This window comes from Ursus arctos, unplaced genomic scaffold (genome assembly GCF_023065955.2).
Source record: "Ursus arctos isolate Adak ecotype North America unplaced genomic scaffold, UrsArc2.0 scaffold_27, whole genome shotgun sequence".
NCBI lineage: Eukaryota > Metazoa > Chordata > Mammalia > Carnivora > Ursidae > Ursus > Ursus arctos.
This window is the reverse complement of record NW_026622952.1, coordinates 21,708,663-21,732,718: the sequence shown is the minus strand read 5'-3', so window position 1 is coordinate 21,732,718 and position 24,056 is coordinate 21,708,663. Positions and strand designations below refer to the sequence as shown.

Below are 24,056 nucleotides of genomic sequence, written 5' to 3'. Positions count from 1 at the left end.
AGTGGGAATGAGGGGTGAGGGGACACACAGGAAGTGGGAATGAAGCATGAGGGGACACAAAGGAAGTGGAAATGAGGGGTAAAGGGACACACGGGAAGTGAGAATGAGGGTGGGGGGCACACAGGAAGTGGGAATGAGGGAGAGGGGACACACAGGAAGTGGGAATGGAGTGAGGGGCACACAGGAAGTGGGAATGAGGGTGGGGGGCACACAGGAAGAAAGGAGCAGTAGCAGAGGTTTTCCTATTGTTAGGGTTTGTTTGTTTCAATCAAAGTATGAGTCATCTCACCCTCATTTTTTAACCAGAAATCACTGTGGTTGCTGCTATGATTTGGTCTTGACTCCTGCAAACCAGTTTAATTTTATCAGTGGTAGTGAATTCTTGAAAGTTTCCCTCAGCTGTAGAAATCTGGTTTCAAATTAAAGTGGTCTAAATGCCAGCTTAAACTTTGTGGCTTAGCATCTTTGTTGAATCCCCTCAGCAGAAGGACCTACACTGGAGTTTTGGCTGCTCTGTGGGATTCAAATTATGAGCAGTTGGTTCCAGTGGAATCTTGGCTCTCTTCTGGTTGACTTTAGGAGTACTTTGGCGTAAGGAGGTCAAAGTTAGAACTTAAGTAAAGGACTCATCCAAAATGTCTTTCCTGCATCCTGGCATTTTCCGGGTATGTGTAGACCTCTTCCTCAACCCTTGTGTCATTAGTCCCCTGGAGCATGGATGTCTTTGGGGGAAAAGTTCATGCCAGCTTAGGAAATTTGCTGAAAATCCCAGTGATGAACTTAAAGCTGGGATGTGCATCCTCATCTTAACCTTTACCCCCAGCGGCCACGAGCTTTCCTCTGGCCCATGTCAGAAAAGCAGCTCTTGGTTTTCCGTGGCCCTTGTGCTGTGCATCTCAGTGGCCCCATAACTGCTCAAGAAGCCAGCTCAGGCCAGCCCCCACTGGTAGAGGAGCTGAGCTATGGCACAGAAAGTGCACCTTACAAGGTTTTCATAAGGATGACCATAAAGCATACAAACTGAAGCATAATATTATTATAGAAAGACTTCAAAACAGAAGGAAAGCCATGGTGGTCCCAGACACAAGCTGTAAGCTGGAAAATTGTCGAGTGTGGAACCATCTCTCTTTCTGATGAGGCTGGAAAATTCACGTGTTGTCAGGGAAGCGGTGAAGATTGGAAAGGCCAGAGAAAGTCACGGATGGGTACTTGACAGGCTCTTTGTTTTATCCCCACCCTATCTTCTTGTTAACCTCTGATTATGGAGGTTATGGAATTACGTGTGGAGGAAGAGACCACTCCTCAACATATTTTCTGCAGAGTAGATTTCATTTGAGGGCCGATTAGTCTTGGAAGTCATTCAAGGCATCATTAAGTCCGTCCAACTGTATAGATTCCAATGATAACAGTACATGGGTGTGTCCAGTTAAGAAGTGTTGACTTTCATGAAAGAACCCAGATATCCCTCTACAGCAGTACCACGGGTACATGAACTGTGTCGTACAACAAAACACTGTCCATCTACAGCAGTACCACGGGTACATGAACTGTGTCGTACAACAAAATGCTGTCTATCTACAGCAGTACCACGGGTACATGAACTGTGTCGTACAACAAAACGCTGTCCATCGACAGCAGTACTGCGGGTACATGAACTGTGTCGTACAACAAAACGCTGTCCATCGACAGCAGTACCGCGGGTACATGAACTGTGTCGTACAACGAAACGCTATCCGTCGACAGCTGTACCGGGGGTACATGAACTGTGTCGTACAATGAAACACTACACAGTAATGGAAAAGAGCAAATTTTACAAGAACATGGATGAATCAGAGGAGTAATAGAATGGACCAAATAAGAATACGAAACCTAAAACTTAGCAGAATTAACCTGTAGTGACGGAGGACAGATGGTGGGTAACCTTGGGAGGAAGAGATATAGTAGTACCCCTTCTCTGTGGGGGGCATAGTCCCAGACACCCAGTGGAAGCTTGAAACCACAGATAGTACCAAACGCTATATATTCTGTGTTTTGTCTTGTACATACATCTTATGATAAAGTTAACTTCTAAATTAGGTACAGTAAGATATTAACAACTGAAAATGAAATAGAACAGTTATAAGAATATGCTGTACAGGAAGTTACGTGAATGTGGTCTCATATGTTTTGTCTGGACTCACCCTACTTGTGCCGATGTGAGGTGGTACAAAGCCTCTGTGATGAGATGAAGTGAGGTGAAATAGCATAGGCGTTTCGACTGAGTGTTAGGCTAATACCGACCTTCTGAGGACAGGAACATCTGCTTCCCCACTGTGGCTCAGGGCAGTCTGAGGCCTGCCTCATGCAGCGGTATAAATGAATAAATGTGAAGGCAAGGGCTGACCTTGTCCATCCGCGTGTTGGAGAGCATTGTGTGTGTGTGCATACAGGAATAAGTTCCTGTTCTTTAAGGCTCGTTTTGCCCATCCCTTATTCCTGCAGGGCTGCCTGTGAAAGAGTTACCTTTTGATTTTAGCACCTGCCCTTGCTTATTAACAAATCCCTTCCTATGTCTGAAAACATAGCCTGGTATGTGCCATTGTCTCCAAACTTCGCTGGCTGCCATCTTGCTGTTACGATGCATGTGTGTCTGGTGATGCCAAAGGGTGGCAGCTACCATGTGTGCTTACACAATGTCATATTGACGTTTAAATCATGTGGGTTTTACTATTCGTAGGAGTGTAGGTTCCAGTCCTGAGAGTGAAAAAGCAAAGCTTGGGAGGGGAGGGGGTGGAACACTGCCGTTGATCGAAGGGCTTTGAAAGAAGACACACTGGGTCTGCTGGCAGCCTGGTATCTCTGGAGCCTAGCAAGTCACTTCACATCTCAGCACGCCTCCAGGGCTCAGATGGAAGTAAGAATATCCACCCAGATTGGTCTTCGCCATATTTGCTCTTCCTTGTGGTGTGGTCATTCTTTGGGTGTGACCATCCTGTGTGGTGTCAGAGCGGCAGGTGTCAGGTGAACACTGCAAAGCCTGTCAGCTCTCCCAATCCACGCAAGGAGATACGTGGACTTCCATTTAAATCTTTTGAGAATGTGTGTTATTATAAGAAGCTCCAAAATAAAGCAACTTGACTGTGGTTTGGGCAGCTGTGTACCATCTGACAGCACTCTGAGCTTGAGTTTTCTCTGTAAAGGAGGAAGAGAGTATCAATGGGCTGTCACTCCGTTGTAAATGTGACGTGTGCCAGCTGCCATCATGATGCTGATCACTGCCCACTCTCTCATGGTACAGCAATAAGGTCATAGCGCCGCCAAAGAGGGAAGTGCCTTTCTCTGGTTTGACCTGTACTGACTGCTGTCACATGAACGGTATCCTTTTTGCAAGAACTCTGTAGACTTTTTAAACAAACAAGTGAAAGATGCTGGCATCACAGTAACGAGCCAACAGCCCCCTTGTTTTTGAAGAGGTAAGTGGTGCTAGCTTATCTCCGTGGCTGTTGTGGCTGACCTGTGTGGCCAGCTTAGGATTTTGAATCCCCTAAAACTGAAATGGATAGAGAAAGGATTCCAGCTCTAAGACTTGTTTATTCAACAAGTATTTTCACTATTTCTTCTTTCTCATTCAGAGACCACTGACTTGAATGGTAATGCATTTCAGGGTGAGGAAGGGTAAAGGAAAGTAGCATTCTGTACTTTAACTCTGTGTGTTGCAGATGTAAAACCTCCATGGCCTGGGGCAGGCTAGTCATGCAGTAATAAATAGGTTCTATGTATTAAACATTGCCCAATTAGAGGAAAAAGCGCATATGGATTTACTGTGTTGTAACCCAGAAGGGGACCATATTTGAAAGTATGGACAATCACACATTGCAAAATGACCAGTGGTTATTTGAGGGAATGGTGTTCTGATTAACCCTGGTTCTTTAACTTATAACCTAATTATCTCAGCCATCAATGCTTTTAAGAGCATTTTATTGTTATAGTTAGGTTAAAACCAATTCTGGGTGGGAATTCCTGTTAGTAACACTTTAGTAAGTTTAAATCTGGATAAGTTTTAAAAATGTTTTAGTGAATTTAACAATCTCTTTCTTAGTAACTAAAAATAAAAAGGAATTTCATATACATGCACCAAAGGTTAAGCATAGATAATTAGCTTGTGGTCAGAATTTGATTATGTTATTCAGCAAAGTATCTTCTCTCCAGCAGCATTTTTGCACTAGAATTTCTCATTAAGAAGACCAGTTTGTGTAGGGAAGTTTTAAGCTACATCTGTATGTAATCATTTTCCAAGATTCCGAAGACTAGATAGTAGTTAATAAAACTCAAAGGAATATTCTGATTATCTTCAGACTAATGTTTATAATTATCCAGCAGACAACCAAGAATTGATAGTATCTGGTGATTCCACAAATCTAATGGCAGAGAAAATACTTACAGGAGCCCAGAGGAAATGATACCTCTTAGGAATTTTGAATCTTTTTTACCCAGACATGTGGCTTGACTAGTTAACTCCAGAATGCCCACTCAGAAGGCAGTTTGAGGACCTCTCTTCCATAAAAACAGAACGGACAGAAGGGCAGCATTGCTTATGACTTATTGGAAGCTGAAGTGATAAAAAATACATTTAACAATAAAGTTTGGCTGTTTTAATGGGCTTCATAGCTCTATCCGTGAGCGTGGTGGAGCGCCACAGGCAGGTGGTACAGGAGAAGAGGTCGTGGAGAGTCTCAGAGCAGGGTGTTTCTAGAGAGGCACCCAGCCGCGTGGTATAGACACTTTCTGTATGCACTTGCAATGGGCCTTTTCCATGTTGAAAGGAAGTTCATTATCTTACAGAGGGAGGATGTGCTTTGAGGGGTACAACTCAAAGGTGTGAGGTCTGCTCATTCAGCCTGATAGTGAGTGGAATTGTAATCTTGAACATGAGAGACAGTACAGATCTTGGTAACTGTGTTTCTGGTGTTGTTATTAAAATTAATTATAATTACGGTCCCTGCAATAGTGCAGCACCATACAGTTTCCACCTTGCTTTTGCACTCATCACCTTATTTGAAACACATAATCCCTTAGAGTCCTGCTGCCGCCTTATATTTCTGAAGGTGCACAGTGGGGGTTTTAGCCAGTTAACTTAGTTGAATAAGGCAAGGGGTTACTAAACAAATGTAGTTAATCATGGTAAAAAAAAAAAAAAAAAAGGCACTTCCTAAGTGAAAAGGCTACATACTGCATGATTCCAACTATATGACGTTCTGGAAAAGACAAAATTGTGAACACGGTGAACAGATCAGTGGTTGGCAGAGGTTTGGAGGAAGGGAGGGAGGAGTCGGTGGAGCACAGAGGGTTTTCAGGGCAGTGAAACTACTCCGCACGGCACTGTAACGGTGGATACATTTGTCCAGACCTGTGGGTGCACGACACCAAGAGTAACCCTGACGTAAACTGTGGACTCTGGGAGATGAAGGTGTGTTAATGGAAGTCCATCAGTTGTAACGAAAGGACCACTTGGTGGGGGTCACTGAGAACAGGGGGAGCTATGCATGTATGTGGGGGTAGGGGGTATACAGGAAATCTCTGGACCTTCTGCTAAATTTTGCTGCGAACCTAAAACTGCTGTAAGAAAATAAGTCTTTAAAGTCATTTACTACATATAAAGAGGAACAAATGAAATAACAACAAAAAACTGGTATTCTCTAGCCTCACATTGCATGGGTTATATAGTTAATTAAACATGCAGACACCAGGGCGTCCAGGTGGCTCATTCCGTTGGGCGTCTGCCTTCAGCTCAGGTCATGATCTCAGCGTCCCAGGATCGAGTCCAGCATCAGGCTCCTGGCTTAGCGGGGAGCCTGCTTCTCCCTCCGCCCCTCCCCCTGCTCCTATTCTCTTTCTCTCAAATAAATAAATAAAATCTTTTAAAAAAATAAATAAACATGCAGACACCAAAACCCGAGAAAGTAACTTCAAAGGCATGCTTGTCCATCAATAATAGTATTGACTTCACATGCAAACATGATTTATTTTATATTTAGATTTGTTTGAATCTGAATAGTTGTATCCAAGATATGTCTTCTTTTGGTGTAATGCCTTTTTTTTTTAAAAGATTTTATTTATTTTTGTGAGAAAGAGAGCAGGAGCCAGGGGGGCGAGAAGTGGGGAGAGGGAGGCCGGAGGGAGAAGCAGGCTCCCCACTGAGCAGAGAGCCGAATGCGGGACTGGGATCATGACCGGAGCCCAAGGCAGAGGCTTAACCAACTAAGCCACCCAGACACCCCCATATAAAATGTCTTTATTCCAAATTCAGGAGAACATGAGCATGTCATTCCCTTTGTTCTGGTCTGGCTGAATTTCTGGGGCTGGCTTGGGCTAAAATGAAACCCCTAAAGTGGGCTCCATTTTTTTCATCTCTTCCTTGTTCTTCAGAGGCTCCCAAACCCCTCTTCCATGTCTTGGAACAGAAAGACCATCAGACTCACTGTCCTTTACAGAGTCCCGCACAATTCAGCAGGTTGTACCGAAGAGTATGGCCTCCTTGTGCGTTCACGAAATGGGACAACTTTACGACACATTTTTCTTTTTCTTTTTGCTTTGAACCTAATTACCAATATGTACTTTCGGCTGCCAAAGTAGAAACTTCTGGAGTGGAACATCTTGGGCCCAGTACCAAGTGTTAGTTAGTGGCTTCCAGAAGCCAATGCACAGTTCAGGTTTCCCCTTCATTCCTGGCATTTGCTGGAACAATCGTAATGGGGATGCCAGTGTCCATCCTGGAATACTGAGTACTTAAGACAGGGTGATGGGGATGGTAGGTTCTGTCACCAGGCCAATCAGCACAGTAAGTCACCCTCACATTGAGAAGATGGCTAATATGTGAACAGGTATTAATATGGTCTAGATGGAATGTAACAAAATTGAGAAATGGAGAGGCGGAATGCTTGTCTCCTTTTTAGACTTTATCGATATTCTCTACCTAAAAAATATAACTTATGAATATTCACATATAAAATGATGCATTCTCAAAGAAACTGTGTCAACATGATAAAATAATGTATTTTCTAAGACCTATATATCTTGATATCTCTTCCCTTAAAAATCACCATTGTCCATGAAAAAATGTAACGTGACGTCGTAATAAATATCAGGTTATATTCTTAACGTATATACTTAGTTGGTTCGAGTGTTGGTTTTTAAAATATTAAATATTGGCTGTGAATACTTCGTAGTGTTAAGTTGTCAGGTTAATGTCAAGATTTCAAAAGCAATTCATAGGCTCTGAAAAGTTTGTTCAAAGGGAGGACTGAGGCTGATTTTGGAGCAAAGTAATTACCATCCCAGGAGCCCCCCGGGGCTGGTCCCATGGAGGTTTTAATTAGGTTCTAGTTGAATGGCAAAGATAATGGTTGTAGCTGGTTGAAGCAGCGATGATGGTAAAAGGATTAGGCCCACTCCTCAGGGGACTTGAATAGATTTCACATCTTTCATTAGCTGGTGCGTGCCAAGATTAGGATAAGAAAGAAAGGTGATTTCATGGGGAAATATCTAATTAAAATACTAATTTGCAGACAGCTAGCATACCTGAGTCAGAGTTAGGTGGTGGAGAAAATAATTCTACATTCATAGGCATCTATAGGCACTCAGTATTAAGGACAGTCATTCCAGAATGATGGAATTATACATAGCATGTATCTTCTGTTCACCATTTGTATGCTCTGTTTTCTGTAATAACCATGTATCCCTTTGGTGAAAGGAAAAGTGACCTTTCAGAAGGAGTTTGAATTGATTTCGTTTTATGAAAGAGGTTTCAGTGAAGTGACCAAACTGGTAACATCACCCTTCTCCACCCCTGCTCTCCAACACTCCTGATCTCCTTTACCAGGTCTTTCCCTTGTCGCTCATTTATTTTGTGTAGTGCTTCCTACCTTTGGACACATGTCCTGCCAGGAACGCCATGCTATAATGTAGCAAGTCCCCACCAGAGCCAGACCCTTGGTCGTTGACCTCACCTCACTGATTTATTCTGAGTGCTAGAATGCCTCTAGGACACATGGAGACTTTCAATAAATATTTGTTGAACAAATAAATGAACTTTAATGGCTCCTGCCCAAAAGGAGTGGGAGGGGGTAGAGTGGAATTCATTCATTTACGTTAGTGGACTAAGAAATAACACTATATTCATATTCATTCACACATCTCCCAACAGTTTGCTGTAGTTTTTCCAGCCCCATGGAAAATTCTGTTTTTTGTCAAAAGGGGGAATGTACGTGCCTTTGCCTGTTTGTTTTCCTCTCTCTAGATAATCCATACAAGACTTCCAAACTGCAAAGCACATCGATATTATCTTGACCCATGTTTATGAGTGATTAAAAATAAATAGGATTGTATCTATCATGCCTGTGTTCTAGGGATAGTCTTGGGACAAAATGGGCTAAGGATGTGGAAAGTGCTTTAACGTGGTTCAGCGCTACCTGGTAGCAGCCCCCAATAACTCTATTACTAATGCTACTTTCATGAGAAAAGTGTGATTGGGAAGCTGAGTAGCTCTCTTTTTATCAGAAGAATTCTAGAATAATTTAGGAGAAAAATCTTATTGTCAGGTTCGTTCAAGTCAAAGAAGGATGTAGTGAAAAGATATATATATATATATATGTGTGTGTGTGTGTGTGTGTGTGTGTGTGTGTACACACATATATATATAGCTTCTTATTTTATGTTTAGTAAAAAACAAATTATATTTTATAAAATTTGTAAATTTTATATACATATAAGCATATATGTACATATAAGAGAGAGAATAGTTTGCAGAGTTGTCATCATTAAGTAACACAGATATTCTGCAATTATGAGCACCTGATTTGGAAAATCTGTACATGTCCATGATTCATTGCATATACCCTCTAGGTCTCAATTCAGGAAATCCCAGAGCTGTGCAGGCCGTGGTGTCATTTGGTGGCCAGATTACAGGACAATATTAGCTACCTTTCTTCTGTCAAAACAGTCATGCAATAATACCGCCCCTTTTCCTTATCTTGACTGAGCACTTGTGGGTAGTGTCTCTCTCCCTCACCTCTGTCTTTCCCTCTGTCTCTGTCTCTCTCTCTATCTCTCTGTATCTCTATCTCTCTCTAACTCTATCTCTGTGTCTCTTTCTTGTGCACATGTGTGCACACACACACACCCCTTTACTTCATCTTCTTTACCTCAGTCTTCCAAATTTTGCTTTTTCCCTAAATAAAATCTCTTTCTTTCAACCTCTTTCCACATCGTTTGTGATCCAAGCAAGGTATCATGTCACAGTGGTATAATGCCACCACACATATTTTAAGAAGAAGGAAATTCATGCGTTTTCACGTTAAATTTGTTATAGTAAAGGGCTAGTATAAATGTGCTCATCTGGAAAAAGGGGGCTGAAGATTAGGGAGACGGAGAACTATACTTCCTACTTTCTACTGTTTTAACGGTTTGACTGGTTTATTTTACATTGCCCATATATTACTTTCATAACATTTTTGCTTTTTTTTTTTTTTAAGTTATCCATATGGTGGTAGGGCTGATTGAAACTGTTGTTTTTCAATTACAAATACACAGGATTTCAGTTATAGATTAAAATCAGGACTCTGGACCAGCCTGAGCAGAGGATCACCATTTATAAGGTCATTCCCTTTCATGTCCCTGTACAGTCACTGACTTACAGATAAACTTTTAGATCCCAACCTGTTTGTAAACTGTAAAGAACTACATTGATGAAAATAAACCAATGTTCAAATTTTAGTATGGAGACTTTATGGATTACCCAGTGTCTAAACAGGAAGTAAGATATTATGGAAGTTATATATAGCTCCACTTCCTAGTTCTAGACTCTGCAGGCAAGTAATCACCTCCCCACCGTGTGGTACCTACATCGTTCAGCATGCCAGCAGCCCCATTTAATGAGCAGAGGCTACTTGACCATGGAAAGCAAATATTATATAAACAACATATACAGTGTATACTAAATATTCAGTGTGTTTTATATAATGTACCTAGTAAGCACACATTGTACTATATATATCTTACATGATACAGAGTAAACATTATATTATACCTGCATTTTCCAAACTTAAAAATGTACTTCCTCCCCCATTGTGAAACTTCAGTCATCTCTTTATTCCTTACTATAGTGATGTTAATATATAATTAAATAGCAATAGTAATCATTTCCCTGCCATCTGAAATAGAGGCTTTCTGCAGCTTGAATGCACAGAATTTGTTGCTAACACTGAACACAGTCATATTTCATGATTCCAGATACAACAGACAGTATAGGAGTGGCAGCTCTGCTCCAGTCCTGCAGTAGGCCACTGGCTATGGATATGGTGGGAATTTTTTTTCTTCTTTCCTTTAGTGAACCCAGCTCTGGTTTATTTGTTTGAATATACAGCCAAGGAGTGTTTTGCAACCACACATGATAAAATACACACGCTCCCTCTCCACCTTCCTCCACTGCCACCAGGATGGGGGGCTGGTGGTCTGAGTGTACCTGAGCCTCTCACCATCAGTTTTTCCCATTGACAGCAATTTTGTTTTTAGCAGCAAAAGTGCATTGTCCCCTATGCATCCACTGAAGAATAGTAGTACCTCCTACCTTATTAAAAGCATATATTATTATTAGTTTTAGAGAAAGAAAAGAATCTAGATTCAGGTTTATAGTGCCTACCCTGTACTTCTTTCATTAAAAAAAAAAAAAGAGGAAATGTTTACATCAATTTAATAGGCATTAGCTTTATTTTTCAAAACATTCTGTTTTAAAGCACAATAGGCTTTGCAGTTGTTTATAAATTTGAGGTATTCATCAGTGTGAAATAATTGTTTATTTCCTTTCCCTATTTCCTCTTATCGGAAAAAAAAATACATTTGGTCTCCAGGCAAGATAAAATCCACTTTGCTAAGTTATTTGTCAGTTTTTATAGTGAGTTTAGTATCACTGGGGTAGAGGTTTAGAATAGTTGCAGGATTAGCAAGGGGATGTGACATATAATTTTTTTTAGGTCATCATGGTGTATTTGGTAAACTGTCATGCATTTGTCTTTTCCTTGTTTAACCACTGAGCAGAGAGCGAGCCCTCCCTGCATGGCTCCATTCATATTCCTCTGCACTCATTCAGAAGTCTGACACCTCCTTTGCCTGCCAGATTAAAGGGGCAGTGTGGTATCTCTTGATGTGTACAAAACACCTTTCTTAGTCCAAGCTCTGTAGGCAGTGCTAGCCACTCGGGAGATGACCTGCTAGTCATCTGCCCTGAAATTCACCAGAACGTGGTCTTATTTTCCTTCTTAACAAGCTTTCTTAAAATCTTACAGGTTTCCCACCCTGCCACCCCCCACAGACCCCTCTAATTTTTAGTGTTGATCAGAGAGAGAGAGGAAATATGAAAACATTAAAAAAAAAAAAAACAGCCCTAAAGAAAGGGAAATACGAGAAACAACGAAAAACACAGACTTGCACTTTTTCTCTCTGGGCTAGTCTAGGAATACGTGTTAGATTGTGATGTTGAACCTTTAATCCTGTGGCTTATCTATCGTTCCATTATATATTATTTTCTCCCTTATGAGAAACACAGTGTTTATTATCACAGGTGACAAAACACAGCAATAAAAAACAAGCAGAGAGGTTACATTTAACCACTTGAAACAGGTTTCATATTTGCTTTTTTGGCTTTCATTCCCAAATGAGGAGCCTGTGAACAGAGTGAGTGAACACAGACTTTCTCAGGTGCACATCACCCAGGTAGGCCCGGTGGACAGGTGCTGCTGAGCCGATGAACAGATAAACATGACGTCACTGTTGGTGATCATTTAGTGAGATAAAGAATCTAGAAATGCCATTGTGCCCCTTTTCAAATATTTACTAATTGAACCAGGAAAGGAAAAAATGTTGGTCTCTTCGTGTAGAATTTCTTGTCCCTTTCCTTCTTTAAACAGTGTCTCAAAGATCCAAGAGAAGGGGGTTGTTTAAGAAAGAAATATGAGCCTTGACTATGGAGTTTTTCAGGTATACTTACTGTGAGCGTCATTGAGCAAATGCAATTCAGTAATCTTGCATTTGGCAGAACACTCTTTAGGGTTTCTTGACTGTTTATTTCAAAAGAGGATTTACCAGTCGGGCAGAGGAGGGTGTTTACTACGTATGATGTATGTTCCGTCTCTCGCCGCGGCTATTAGCCTGGCGTGGCCACAGTGCATGCAGGCGGGGGTGGTTCAGCGAGAGCAGGACAATTTAGAAAGAAATACGACGTCAGAGTGAGCAGGCATTTAGCATGCAGTCTGTCTTCCAAGTATTTGAACCTGTGTTGCTGCCTGTTTTTAAAGTACATCTGTGAATGAACAGCTTCTTTTTATGTGCATGTATGAATTATTGAAGATTTTAAAAGTGCGCACCATAGGGACCTTCTTAGGAAAAGAGGAAAACCTGGGAGAGAATTTGCCCAGAAGGGCCAGTGCCTTCAAAGATAATAAGTAATGAGTTGTGTATTAGACAGCAGGTCTTTCTGATAAGTGTGTGTTGTTTTCTGTGTCTGCATTGAAGTGACCGCTCTGCTTGTGGTGGACGCAGTGCTGAGGGCACTCATTCATTCCGGCTTAGACTCAAGTAATAACTTGCTCGTTTCCTCTCTGAAGGTAGGACAGCTAATGAGAAACACAGATTCGGAGCCAAGATCTATTCTAAGATTAAGATAAAGTATCCTAACAGAAAGTTTATGGGGAAATGAAAGGCTGAGAATTCTTAAGGGGCAAGGTCTTGAATGAAGTGAATTAGCTTGGTAAATAGTACCGTCTCTACTGTGTAAGCACCGTGATGTACTGTCATTATAATATTTAATGATTAATCTATTGACATAATTTGTTTAAGCTTCCTTTAAATACATATATAGTCCATATCAAGAAAAATTTCAGGGTGACTTTGGGTTTTGTAGAAATAGCCCCCACACGTACATGAGGAAAATGGTTACTCGTGAAAGAAAAACCGAGCTTTCAATATCCTGTTTGGGTTAAAGTCTCTATGAAATGTCTGTGAAACTGTATCACTGTAGCCCTGAGAACATGACCATCTTGTCACAGCAGAGCTGCGGCGAAATGCCCTGCGCACCGGTCCCACGTGGGGTGACCTTTACAGCCTGAGGCTCCCGCTGAGGGGCTGGGTGCCGGACATGCCCTCGGACGCTTGCGAAACTCACCCCATTTACAAAACGACAAACCCTTCAGGGTAAAGCCCTCAGGTTCTGAGAAACATAAGGTCTGCTTTATTAAATTTCCTTTCATTTACCAAGAGTCGCAGTCTATTTTAGTAAATAAATTCAGGAAATTGGTAAAGCACTTTACTCCATCCGTTATGTCTCAGTAATTAGCATGATTGTCACGTTTTTCCTGGCTTCTGGCTCCGGCACCGCAGTTGCTTACAGCTCCCCCCCTGCACCCCCCACCCCCGCCCCGCCGCCTGCAACCAGTTTATAACATCCCTGGTAATGGGTGTTACTGAATTTAAACCACTTACACAAACAACACAGCCTACACGTTTTGCAGAGAAGTGCACTTTCTCTACTTTATTAAATAAAGATTCTGAACTCGGGAGATCTCTTTCTCTATGGATTCTGGTATTGTTCTCCAATAATCCTTTTCGCTTCCCACCCAGGACTACTGGGAGAGCATAAAAGAATAAAACAATAAAAGAAATGATAATTCATTCAAAGGTATTAGCCACCATCTCTCTCCTGGGCTCATTGCCTTTTGGGGAGGGGGGGATGTTAAAACCAAGCTGATCTTATTAGCTTTAACTGTTCACCAAGTAAAAATGATTTTTTTCCTACCTTCATTAGCCACTGAGTGTTGTTTTCCATGATGTTCTCCAGCACTTGCAGCCTCTGCACCGAGTCATCGTAATCTAGTGGTGCGTCCCTCTGCACGGCATTGGGCACGTAGGAGCTAGAAGAGCGACAGTTGTCTGTCTCCGGCAGGAGGAAAGTGTAGCTGCAGGCTCCGTGCTGAACCTGATACTGCCTTCTCCCGATGCTGTCCATGCTTTTCCGAAAGTTGTTATAGGCTGCGGCTAGGACAAGATCACAGCTCAAAGTAAAGAAAACAATCTGCCACATTCTTTCTTTCTTTTGGTAATAAACCAGCAGCTTAGCAAACTCGAAGGCACATGGGAATCCCGGTCCTAAGCTGCCCTCTCAGATGCGGGGCTCTGCGGCCATGGTTTAAGGACCATCAGTGGGAGTCTCTTCCCTCTTTTTCCCGCAGGAACTTGATCGTTAATGCTGTCTTCCCTCCGGTGGGTCGGTCCTGCAGTGAACTGTCAGATGGCAGTAGGAAGAATAACCCTGCTCACTCCTGAGGGCTGTATTCTCTTTACAGACCAGCGTTAATGCTGCTTTGTTTCTCTTCCCCCAGATTCCTCGGTGTCAGGATCCGAATCAATCACTTTCCTTTCCTTATATGATAAGTTGATAAGAGTAGCCAGACATGTGTAGCAAGCCGCTCCGCCCTCCTGGCGTGTCTGTTATCTTCCTGTAGGGGGGTCACTAGCCAGGCAACAGGAAAAATCCGAGCATGGTGTGTGGTGTTCAACCAGGGCTATATGCTGCAGAAACCCTCTGGGAAAAATCGATGGGCTACAGGACCCCTGAGTGTGTCAGAGGCACCACCCTAATTGAGCATTTCCTAGAGAGAGCAGCGGGTCTCATGTGTGAGACTGAGCTCACAGTGCTTAGCTGGTAAAATATCTGGGCTAATAACTTTAAAGTACAATGAAAGTTCCTGTTTTTTCCTTTAGGAATAAAAATACTACAAATATGTCAGGACTTTGGTTTATTTTTGTTATTACAAACAAAAAGGAAGAAGTCTTCCCCTTGTAAACTCTCTGCCTTTTCATAAGGAAAATAGTTTTCTTGGTATTTCTTGATTTTTGAACTATTTACTACATACACAAAGTTTTCACTTTAAAAGCATCGGATAGGAACATCGCACTTTATTAAATCGTGCTGGGAAAACCAGTTTCTGAGCTCTGACGCTTCATCTTTTAAACAAAATATCCACTTCAATATTCAAAGCAAAATATACTGGCCAGATTAATGGTCCATCAAGTTACAATACACAGAGAAATCAGAATTTAAATAAGAGGCTGGTGAGACAGAAGCACAAATATTTTCTGGTTTAGATCAGGATTTGCTCAAATCCCATCCTTTTGTAATTTTTTTCCCCAGGATCAGTTAAATCAGGCACATCACCTCTGCTCTACTGTCCTTATCTGTAAAATTCCAGGGTTGCATTAACTCCCAAGGTTTTTCTATTTCAATTCTACAGCTCTGTCAGTCTCCTGGGTGACTTCCTTTCATAACTAAAATGTAATACTTGAGGGATTAACAGTATGCTAACCAGCCAGAGTGTGCATGGGGAAAGCCTTGGAATCTTCGCCACGGTCTGTTTGCATCTTGGTGCACAGGCTCTGTTCTTCCTGGTCAGTAGAAGTATATCTGCACCCTGACTTGACGAACCCCTCTACGCATGAAAGTCAGAGTCAGTCCAAAACATGCACGAGCAGCTCGCAGAGCATTCCAGAACTATGATTTTAATTCTTGGGTGCTCGTGGAATTTGTGTAGTGAATTCTATTTTCCCGGAACTTGTGTTTTCAAGAGACCTAATTAGACCTTTAAAAACATCCCTCCTCTGCGTGGGCTGGCTCCCAGGTTACTTCTAGAGCCGGGGTTCTTAACCTGAGCTCCACAGACAGAATTCAAGGGGTCCAGGAAACTTGATGGCAAAAAATATGTCTTCCTTCTTCACCAAACTATAACTGAAACATAGCCTCTCCTTTAACTATGGATTGGTCAGAAGCAACAGTGGTCAGTATCTGGCTTTTTCATCAGTAGAAATTGTAGTCGATCTTGTTACAGTGTCTCAAGCTGGCACTGGCACTCACCACTACATTGTCATCAGACTCACCCCCGAATCTTGTTACTTAATGTCCAAATAAAGTAGCACATGTCATTTTCTGAGAAGGTGTTCGTAGACTTGGCCAGATGTCCAGAGGGTTCTGTCACTTGGGAAAGCTAGAACTTGTGCTCTGGGAGGGTCCTAGAGCAGAAGCCATTGTTTGATGCCACCATGATTCTGGCACATGGTTTCTGCTGAAGGAGGAAATAAAGAAAACGCACCCATTCACAGTCTTAACTGTAGGGGGAGCATGTAGGCTCTGAAGACATGCCCTGTGTTTGGAGATCCTCTAAGACCTAAAGCAAATGCTAACTTCTAAGCCTCAGCTCACTTGAAAAGCACAATGATCCTTTCTCTGTAGTGCCTTCTAGTATTGAAATGATACAGACTAGTCATGTCCGAATATTCCTTTCTTTGTCAGTACTTTCAGTATTGCGACTATGTTATTATGCTCTGAGTGTGAAGCAGACACGTAAGGTACACACTCTTTGTTCTAAGGGTATTCCCCATTTGAAAAATCATTCATCTGCCTTCCAGGCAAGGGAGGTGGTTTTAAAAAGTAGCTGCAGAAAGAGGTTGTATGGCAAGTACTTCCAGTCTGCTGGTTTGTGTCAGACCCTCTGCTGGGTACTGGGGATGGATAATAACGTGCTGGCGCTTCAGACGAGAATGAGGGAGAAACCCGTAAACTAACAGGGTGTGGTGAGAGGAGGGCTTGGGGGAACATCCAGAAGGGAGATGCTGCTCTTGGGGCCCTGACCCCATCGGCGGTGGCATGGATGCTTTCTCATCTGTCCCTTCAAGGTCGGAGTGTGCCCGAGCATCTCTTCGTAGGTTCCTAAATGGAAATTATTAGAGTTAATTATTAGAGAGTTGTGAGGAAAGCTCTGCTTACACCAGGGGATGGCGAACTGTTTCTGCAAAGGGTCAGATGGTCAGATAGCTTAATATTGGAGGCTCTGCGGGCCATCCCGTCTCTGTCATAGCTACTCAACCCTGCCATAGTACCATAACAGTGGCCGTAGACAGTCCATCGACGGGGGAGGGTGACTGTGTTCCAGCCAAGCTTTATTTGTGGACCCCGAAATGTGACTTGCAATGACTTACAGATGTAAAAATCATTCTTAGCTCCCCAGCCATTTAAAACAGGCCATGAGCTGCCGTTTGCTGGCTCCTGAGTTAGAACCCAGCAGACTCAGCTGGGGTGGGGATGTGACACAGGGACTGAGGCCACTGTAAATGCACAGCCAACGTACACAGGCAACTCTCCCACGTCTCAGATCGTGGCATGTCTTCGTAAAGAATTGAGAAGCATGGGACTAGCCAGGAATAAGGGACTTGCGAAAGGGGCAGGAAACTTTGACCAAAAAGAAAGCACCACTTTGAAGCTGGATCTGAAATGCAAGGCCAGGAAGGCGTGCTTGGAAACCCGACTCTGGTGTAAAGCAGATGTCACGCTTGTGCAGGGCCCACCATAGGCAACACACCAGAACCAGAACGGTGGGGACGTTCTCGGTGTCGGAGCTGCACATGGAACTGTAAGAGTCTATCACTGAGCAACTGAGGAGAGGAGCTACAAGGCCCCTGCAGTGACTTAGGGGAGCCAGTAGGAGGCCCTAGAAGGAAGAGGCAGATCTGGGTGGGGAGCCTCATGACAGGAGCAGCAGCTAACCCTCCTGCCCTCAGCCACAGATAGGCCCACTGTAGTGGTTCTTTGGTAGCTGTGTGACCACTCCTGTCCCAGCGCCCGGGGCGGGGGGGGGGGCAGGCTAAGCCCAGCCCAGATCCCCCTCCACCCTGAACAAGGCTTAACTCTGCTTCTCAGAACTGTTGTTAACTGTTCATCTTCAAAGAGAATCCTGAGTTTTCTTCAGTGCCCTGCCGATGGGATAGCAAAGGCCGATGAAGCTATGAAATGAGAAATATTATTACAGCCTTCCCAAAAGCCGCCTTCCTGCCCAACCATTTTTTTTCCTAACAGTTCTGCCGGACAGCTGTGCCTGGTATTATTTATTTTCTTAATAATGTTTGTTTTCTCCCCCATACTGTATGTCATCAGCTGAGATTTTGGAGGCTCCTGATTTTTTCTGTAGAGCTGTCTCAAGTTCTCCTTGCATTTTACTCTATAACAAGGGAAATTGTGTTTGATAGCCCTAAAAAGACCACGTTTACCTATTGCTGAAAGAAGGTCAGCATGACAAAGAGCTCTGACCCTGCTTCAGTCTGGTCTGTGGAACAAAAGCTCTAATGTGTGGGAAATGCCAGAGGATCTCCCATTGTTTGTGGCCTCCCTTTCCCCTCCCGAAATGTAGGTCCGTGTAGATGGAGATCCACTTCTGTCTGGATCAGGGAATCTGACCTACCACAATCTTCCAGAGGCCCCAGGTCACCCAGAGCCATCTCAGAAGCTCCCAGACATTACGCTCTATTTGAATGGTGTCTCAGCAACCCCGAAACCAAAAAAAAGGATACGAGCTGTGGAACAGCGCCAAGTGGGGCAGCCCCCAAACAATGGATTGCCAAGCAGAATTTTCGAGTTGGCCCGTGTGAGCCCTGCTGTTGTAGAGAGAGCCAGTTTAATAATCAGGATTCAACTGGATGGTTAAATTGTTGGACAAATGAAGGGATGGAAGTGGGACCGACTATTCTGGGGGGGGTGTGTAGCTTTCTGAACTGTTAAAATCCCAGGAGGTGAACCTGGCAGATGTCTGCTCTGAGAAGCCCACCCCTGATTGAAAACGCATGGAAAGTACTCAGGTACTAAGAGGCACATGGATCTCCCACATCTACTGAACCTTTGAGCCCAAGGCTTCGGCCTTCCCGTCTGCCCAGAACCTCCAGAGCCCTCTCGTGCCCGCTCTGCTCACCACCACCCAGAGCAGAACACTGTCATCCCAGCACTGCCTGCCTGCCTCAGGCACGGAGACTGGGGCAAGCTCACTTGGCCAGCGTGGCCTTAATTTTTGGAAAGTGCTATGTTGCTATAGGAGGGACTTGCAGAACTGAAATACCCTAATAAATGAAGCTGGGGACACTCTGTTTCAATTTTTGGCCATTTGTAGGCAGACAGGCACACTCAGGACACTCAGGCGCCTGCCTGGCTTGCCGGAGCCAGAGGGCCTTGGAGATATTTGTCCATCGCCCTCCCTCTCCCTGGCTTTTTAAAAATTGGCCAAATAAAATCAGTCAACGTGTTTATGTACAATTTAATGTTCAGTGCACAGAGAAAACCATTAGAAAGTTCAGCAGACTTAAAATGGTTGTTAGAGAAAGTTATTTTTGCTACTTTTATTTCCAAATTGTGTATAGTAATGAATGAGAACTAAAGATGAAGCCACGACTGGGAGGAAGGAAGGGAGGGAGAGAGGGAAGGAAGGAAATCAGCATCTCAGCTTTCCAAAAGCAGGCTCCCTCTGTAGTGATTTCTTTATAAGTTTCACAGAAGATGTCTATTTCTACTCGATGTCGATATGTCGAATTGAACCTTATGTACAGGTGGAATCTAGAGCCATTTGCAAAAACATTGGTGATGCCCCCCCGCCCCCCATCGCTAATCATGTTGAACAACCAGTAAATCTTGAACCCGACAGGTGAAAGATAATTCCCAGCCATGAGATTTGGGGGGAAAAAAATGCCATAGAAAAGGCCCCTTCAAGTTACCATAAGGACAGAAGGAAAAGAAAAAAAAGGAAGTGTGACTATGAACACACACACACACACACACACACACACACACACACCCATATCCCCTTGGAAGATAAGTCTTGCCACCACGATAGATATGGAAATCAAGGCTCAGCGAAGTGGGGTGATAAGGATCCCATCAGCCCAGTGTGTCTCTGGGCCTCTCTTCTCCATTAACGGTGATGAATTTTAGGAGAATTTAAAGCAATGATTTTTTACCCTGATTTTATCATGGCAAAGCTTTAACGTCTTTGGAGGGCCATTTCATCCTGGCGGTCACCCCGGTGCAGCCCAGATACACACCCCAAGTGACAGACTCACACACCCCAAGTGACGGACTCCATCTCACTGCCAGAGACTTCCTGTAGCCTTTGGTCATCTCGAGCTGGAACCCCTGGGTCATGTGTGGAACCCCCCCCCCCCCCCCGGTGCCCACTTCAGTATCCTGGACCTCTGGTGTCTGTGAGCAGGGAAAGTCATCTCAGAAGTGCACACGTCATTGCAGACTTAAAATCCAATTGTGTGAACTGGCTTAGCATAGACTCTCTGGAAATCCCTCCGATTCTCTCACTGCATTAGTTAAGCTTTATATACACATTCTCACCACCTTCTCAATTTCCTGGCTTTACCAACTGTTTTTCTCCTCTCTTTGCCTCTTCAGTTTCATCGGATGTCGATAGCTAGAAGGGGATGATTTACCTTGTAGAATACACACGGTTCTGAAATGAGGTATGATGCCTCGTTTAGCACAATTTCCTGTCCAATTAAACATAGATAGCATGTGACATAACATAGCTGGCCCATTGTATTTAGAGAACAAATTAAATGCCTCCCGCTTAGAATGGGGGCCCTGGCTCCGTAGACTTCACCGTTGTGGAAGGTGAGGAAACATATATTTTGTTAAAACAAGATTCTGCCTGCCAGTGGAGGAGAAAAAGCCCTTTGCCAGATGTGTTTTCAGGCAATTTCCTTTCCTGGGAAACAGCCACTTCCCCTGCATTACCAGACCTGTTTTCATTCGGAGACCAGACGGAGTAAGTGCTAGGACCAAAGGGCAGAGGCCCAGATAGCATCAGCCGTATCTGTGACAATGATCTGTCTTCTTGCAGCCACCTCACTTCTGCTTGACAGAGGGAGGGCCGCAGAGGCTCTTGGGGAGAGAGTTACACCGATGGAAAAATCAGACTTAATCATAGGAGATTTTTCTCCGGTGGCTGTCGTTCTTAGCTTATTAGCTCAATTAAAAAGGTACCAAATACTCATTCCTTCTGGCTTATTGGAGTATTTGCTATGAAATGCTGTCTGAAAGACATTTCGAGAGGACAGATCGTTTTTTAAAGAAACTTAAAAGATTCTGAAATTTTTATAGTCGCCCCTGCCGTGAACCAGCATAGCATCTGCTAAAGAATGCTTGCGTTTTAAAGCCACATTGTCTATTATAGGTATCTTTAAAGATTGAAGAGAAAAAGCTTTTTATTTATTAGAAACTTGGAAAATATCCAAGTAACTATTTTTTTTAAGATTTCATCATAAATTCCCTGAATTTTTAGGAATATTTTAGTTTATGTAATTCTCCTGTTATATAAAGTTATCTCCAATGCTGTTTGATTTTAAAATATTTTCATTCTCTAATATTTTTATGGAGTATTTTATCTTCTCATCAAAAAAAAAAAAAAGGCCCAAAAGGTCAAGATACAAGTCAAAACTTTAAAAAGTCAGTGGATGAAATTATAAAACAACAGATGAGTGCATTAGCCTGATAATATTTTTGCCAGTAATTCTATGTCCTGTTTTCTCCCCATAGGAAAAAAAATGCTAAACATTTTCTTTCAGTTGATTGATGTCAATGATTACTGTTATACCCATGACCAATATAAAGTGAATAGACTCTTTCCTTTGACTAACACATGGTTCATGAGACATTTTGAGGTGGACTTATAATTTTTATATTAAATGGTCCTAGATTTATTTAAACAAGATTTTAGAGAATTCAAAGTCTTTGCTCATGGGAAATGTGCCCAGTCTCTTTGTCATAACCATTCTACTAAAGGACTATATAAATTTCTCTCAGAATGAATTTTCCTTTGAAAGTGGCTTAATGCCATCTTGATTAATCTTTGTTTAATCTAAATTTATAAAATTTTTATCTTAATTATGAGAAACCTTTTAAAATAAGAGATAAAAATGTCATATGTGCTATTTACGTGAAGATATATTATCTCTCTTGGTTATAGGTTAACATAAATAAATTTGCTTATGTCAAAGTAGTAAAAAAAAAAAAAAGCACATGACCCCCTTTTGGTATTCCTGTCTGCCTGACTGACTTGATATAAAAAAATCTTCCTGTGGGAAATTAGGCTTGATTATGGAGTTATAAGTATAAAAACTCATTTTTGAAGAATTATATATAGTTTCTAAGGAGTTACATTAAAAATATAACAAATAGTTATGCATAAAAGGAAGTGATGTTTGCATTCAAGCGTATAAAAATAACTCCATGCCATTCTTGTTCCTTGGTCGACTTAAGGATGGTTGTCAACTGATGATTGAAGTCTCTCCTAATAATATGATATGTATATGCTCCACTTTTTGTCTTAAACCCTAGCTCAATGTCTTTGGTGCTCTATTAATATTAAACTATACTTCCCAAAATGTTTTATTTCAAGGAAAGTGTCTAAATTCAAGGAAAGACTGATACAAAAGAAAAAAAAAATGACAGGAAGTAAATTGTACGAAGCCTGTAAAGAGAGGACATTTATAGCAGCATTAACATACCTAGTTCCTGGCATCTGTTTCCCTCAAGGGAAAAAAAAAAAAAAAAAAAAATATATATATATATATATATATATACACACACACACACACACACACACACACACACATATGGTTATATATATATATATATATGGTTATATATATATGGTTATATATATGGAGATATATATATATATATATATATATATATATGGTTTATAAAAGTCCTAACACTCTTCTAGTAGAATACCTATAGGAAAAGAAATCCGACATACTTCCCCCCAAAATCCTGATGCATATTTCAGTGATCTTTTTTATTTATAGGTCAAAAAGTCTTGCTTGACTCAATAAAAATTAAAACGGAAACCTGCTAGAGATGGTACCTACATGGGAATACAAAGACCATGTCTACTGGTAGTACTCACCTGCCCCCTCTGCTGGCCTCATGACAGATAACAGGCAAGACCATCTGTGTTTTATTACAGTCCCTAATAGACATGACATGAATTTAGGGCATAAATCAATAACAGTTAATATACAACCTGGAATGCGTTCATTGTAGTTTGAATGCAAGAGAACAGCACACCACACCTACTCACGCGTGTGTGTGTGTCTGTCGTGTGCATGCACACACAGGGTGAAAAATATTTCTCAGCATCTGTTTACCACGCGCTGAGCTAGAAGCTGTTTTAATATCGTCTGTGACCAGGTTCCTATCCCAATGAGTCAGCTTGTGCCATAGTCACAGTCAAACACTAGAGTTCTGTGCTGTGTCTGAGGGCTGAGTTTAGAGACGTGACCCTTGCAGCAGTTTTTGTGCAGTCCGCTGAGGTAGGTCCACATTCCGTCATGCAGGGACGGTGCCTTGACACCCGCCCCGGCAGCTCTGGATAGTTCCGAGCCGGAGCACTGTACGGGAAGGCTCCTGAACAGAGATGTGGTCTGAGTCAACAATCAAGAATACTTTCAGTGATTGTCTAGATCCGAGTGTCTCACTGACTTAAAAAAGAATCTCGTGGGCACCTGGGTTACTCGGTCGGTCAAGCATCTGCCTTCGGCTCAAGTCATGATCCCAGGGTCCTGGGATCGAGTCCTGCATCATGCTCCCTGCCCAGTGGAGAGCCTGCTTCTCCCTCTGCCTCTGCCTGTCGCTCCCCCTGCTTGTGCTCTGTCAGATAAATAAAATAAAATCTTAAAAAAAAAAAAAAAAGAATCTTGTCCCTCCTCCTAAATAGAGACCAAAAGTGAAAGGAATGACATTCCAAGGCGAGAAAGAGCATGTGCGGTGAGTAGCAGACCCCAGAACTGAAGAGGAATTAATGTGACTCAGCAGAGTGCAGGGAAGGTGTGAACCCGGAGACCCCACCCAGAACCAGCTCTTGAGGAGTTGGGCTCAGGCATTTGGACTTTGCTCTGGCCAAAGGTGGAGCCAAGGGAGGGTTTTCCGGAGGGAGTAGACTGGTCTGATTTTGAAAAGCCCCTGCAGTGCCGCGTGGAGGAGAGGCTGGAAGAGATGGGATGAGAAACTGCAGAGCCAAGCAGCTCAGATGTTTCGGAGCCTGAACCAGAACATCACCATGGAGCTCGAGGAGGCTTAAAGAGGGACAGTCGGTCGGACTTCCAGACTAATGGGCTGTGGGAATTCCAGGAATGGGACTGGTTTGCTATTT

At 42.6% G+C, this 24,056-nt stretch overlaps 2 protein-coding genes across 7 annotated transcripts in view; one reads left to right on the top strand and one right to left on the bottom strand.

Annotated features, from left to right (window-relative positions):
- The window catches only part of ANGPT2 (angiopoietin 2), a 54,479-nt gene extending 39,760 nt beyond the window's left edge, over positions 1-14,719 (bottom strand). Inside the window, exon 1 of one of the 2 annotated variants that reach the window (XM_026508497.4) lies at positions 13,823-14,719. In XM_026508497.4, the coding sequence (XP_026364282.1) occupies positions 13,823-14,107 (285 nt within the window). In that variant the 5' untranslated portion in view covers positions 14,108-14,719. The remainder of the gene's footprint in view (positions 1-13,822) is intronic. The other variant, XM_026508498.4, reaches the window with a different exon arrangement.
- MCPH1 (microcephalin 1) overlaps positions 1-24,056 on the top strand; it is a 242,378-nt gene that overhangs the window by 154,405 nt on the left and 63,917 nt on the right. The window lies entirely within an intron of this gene.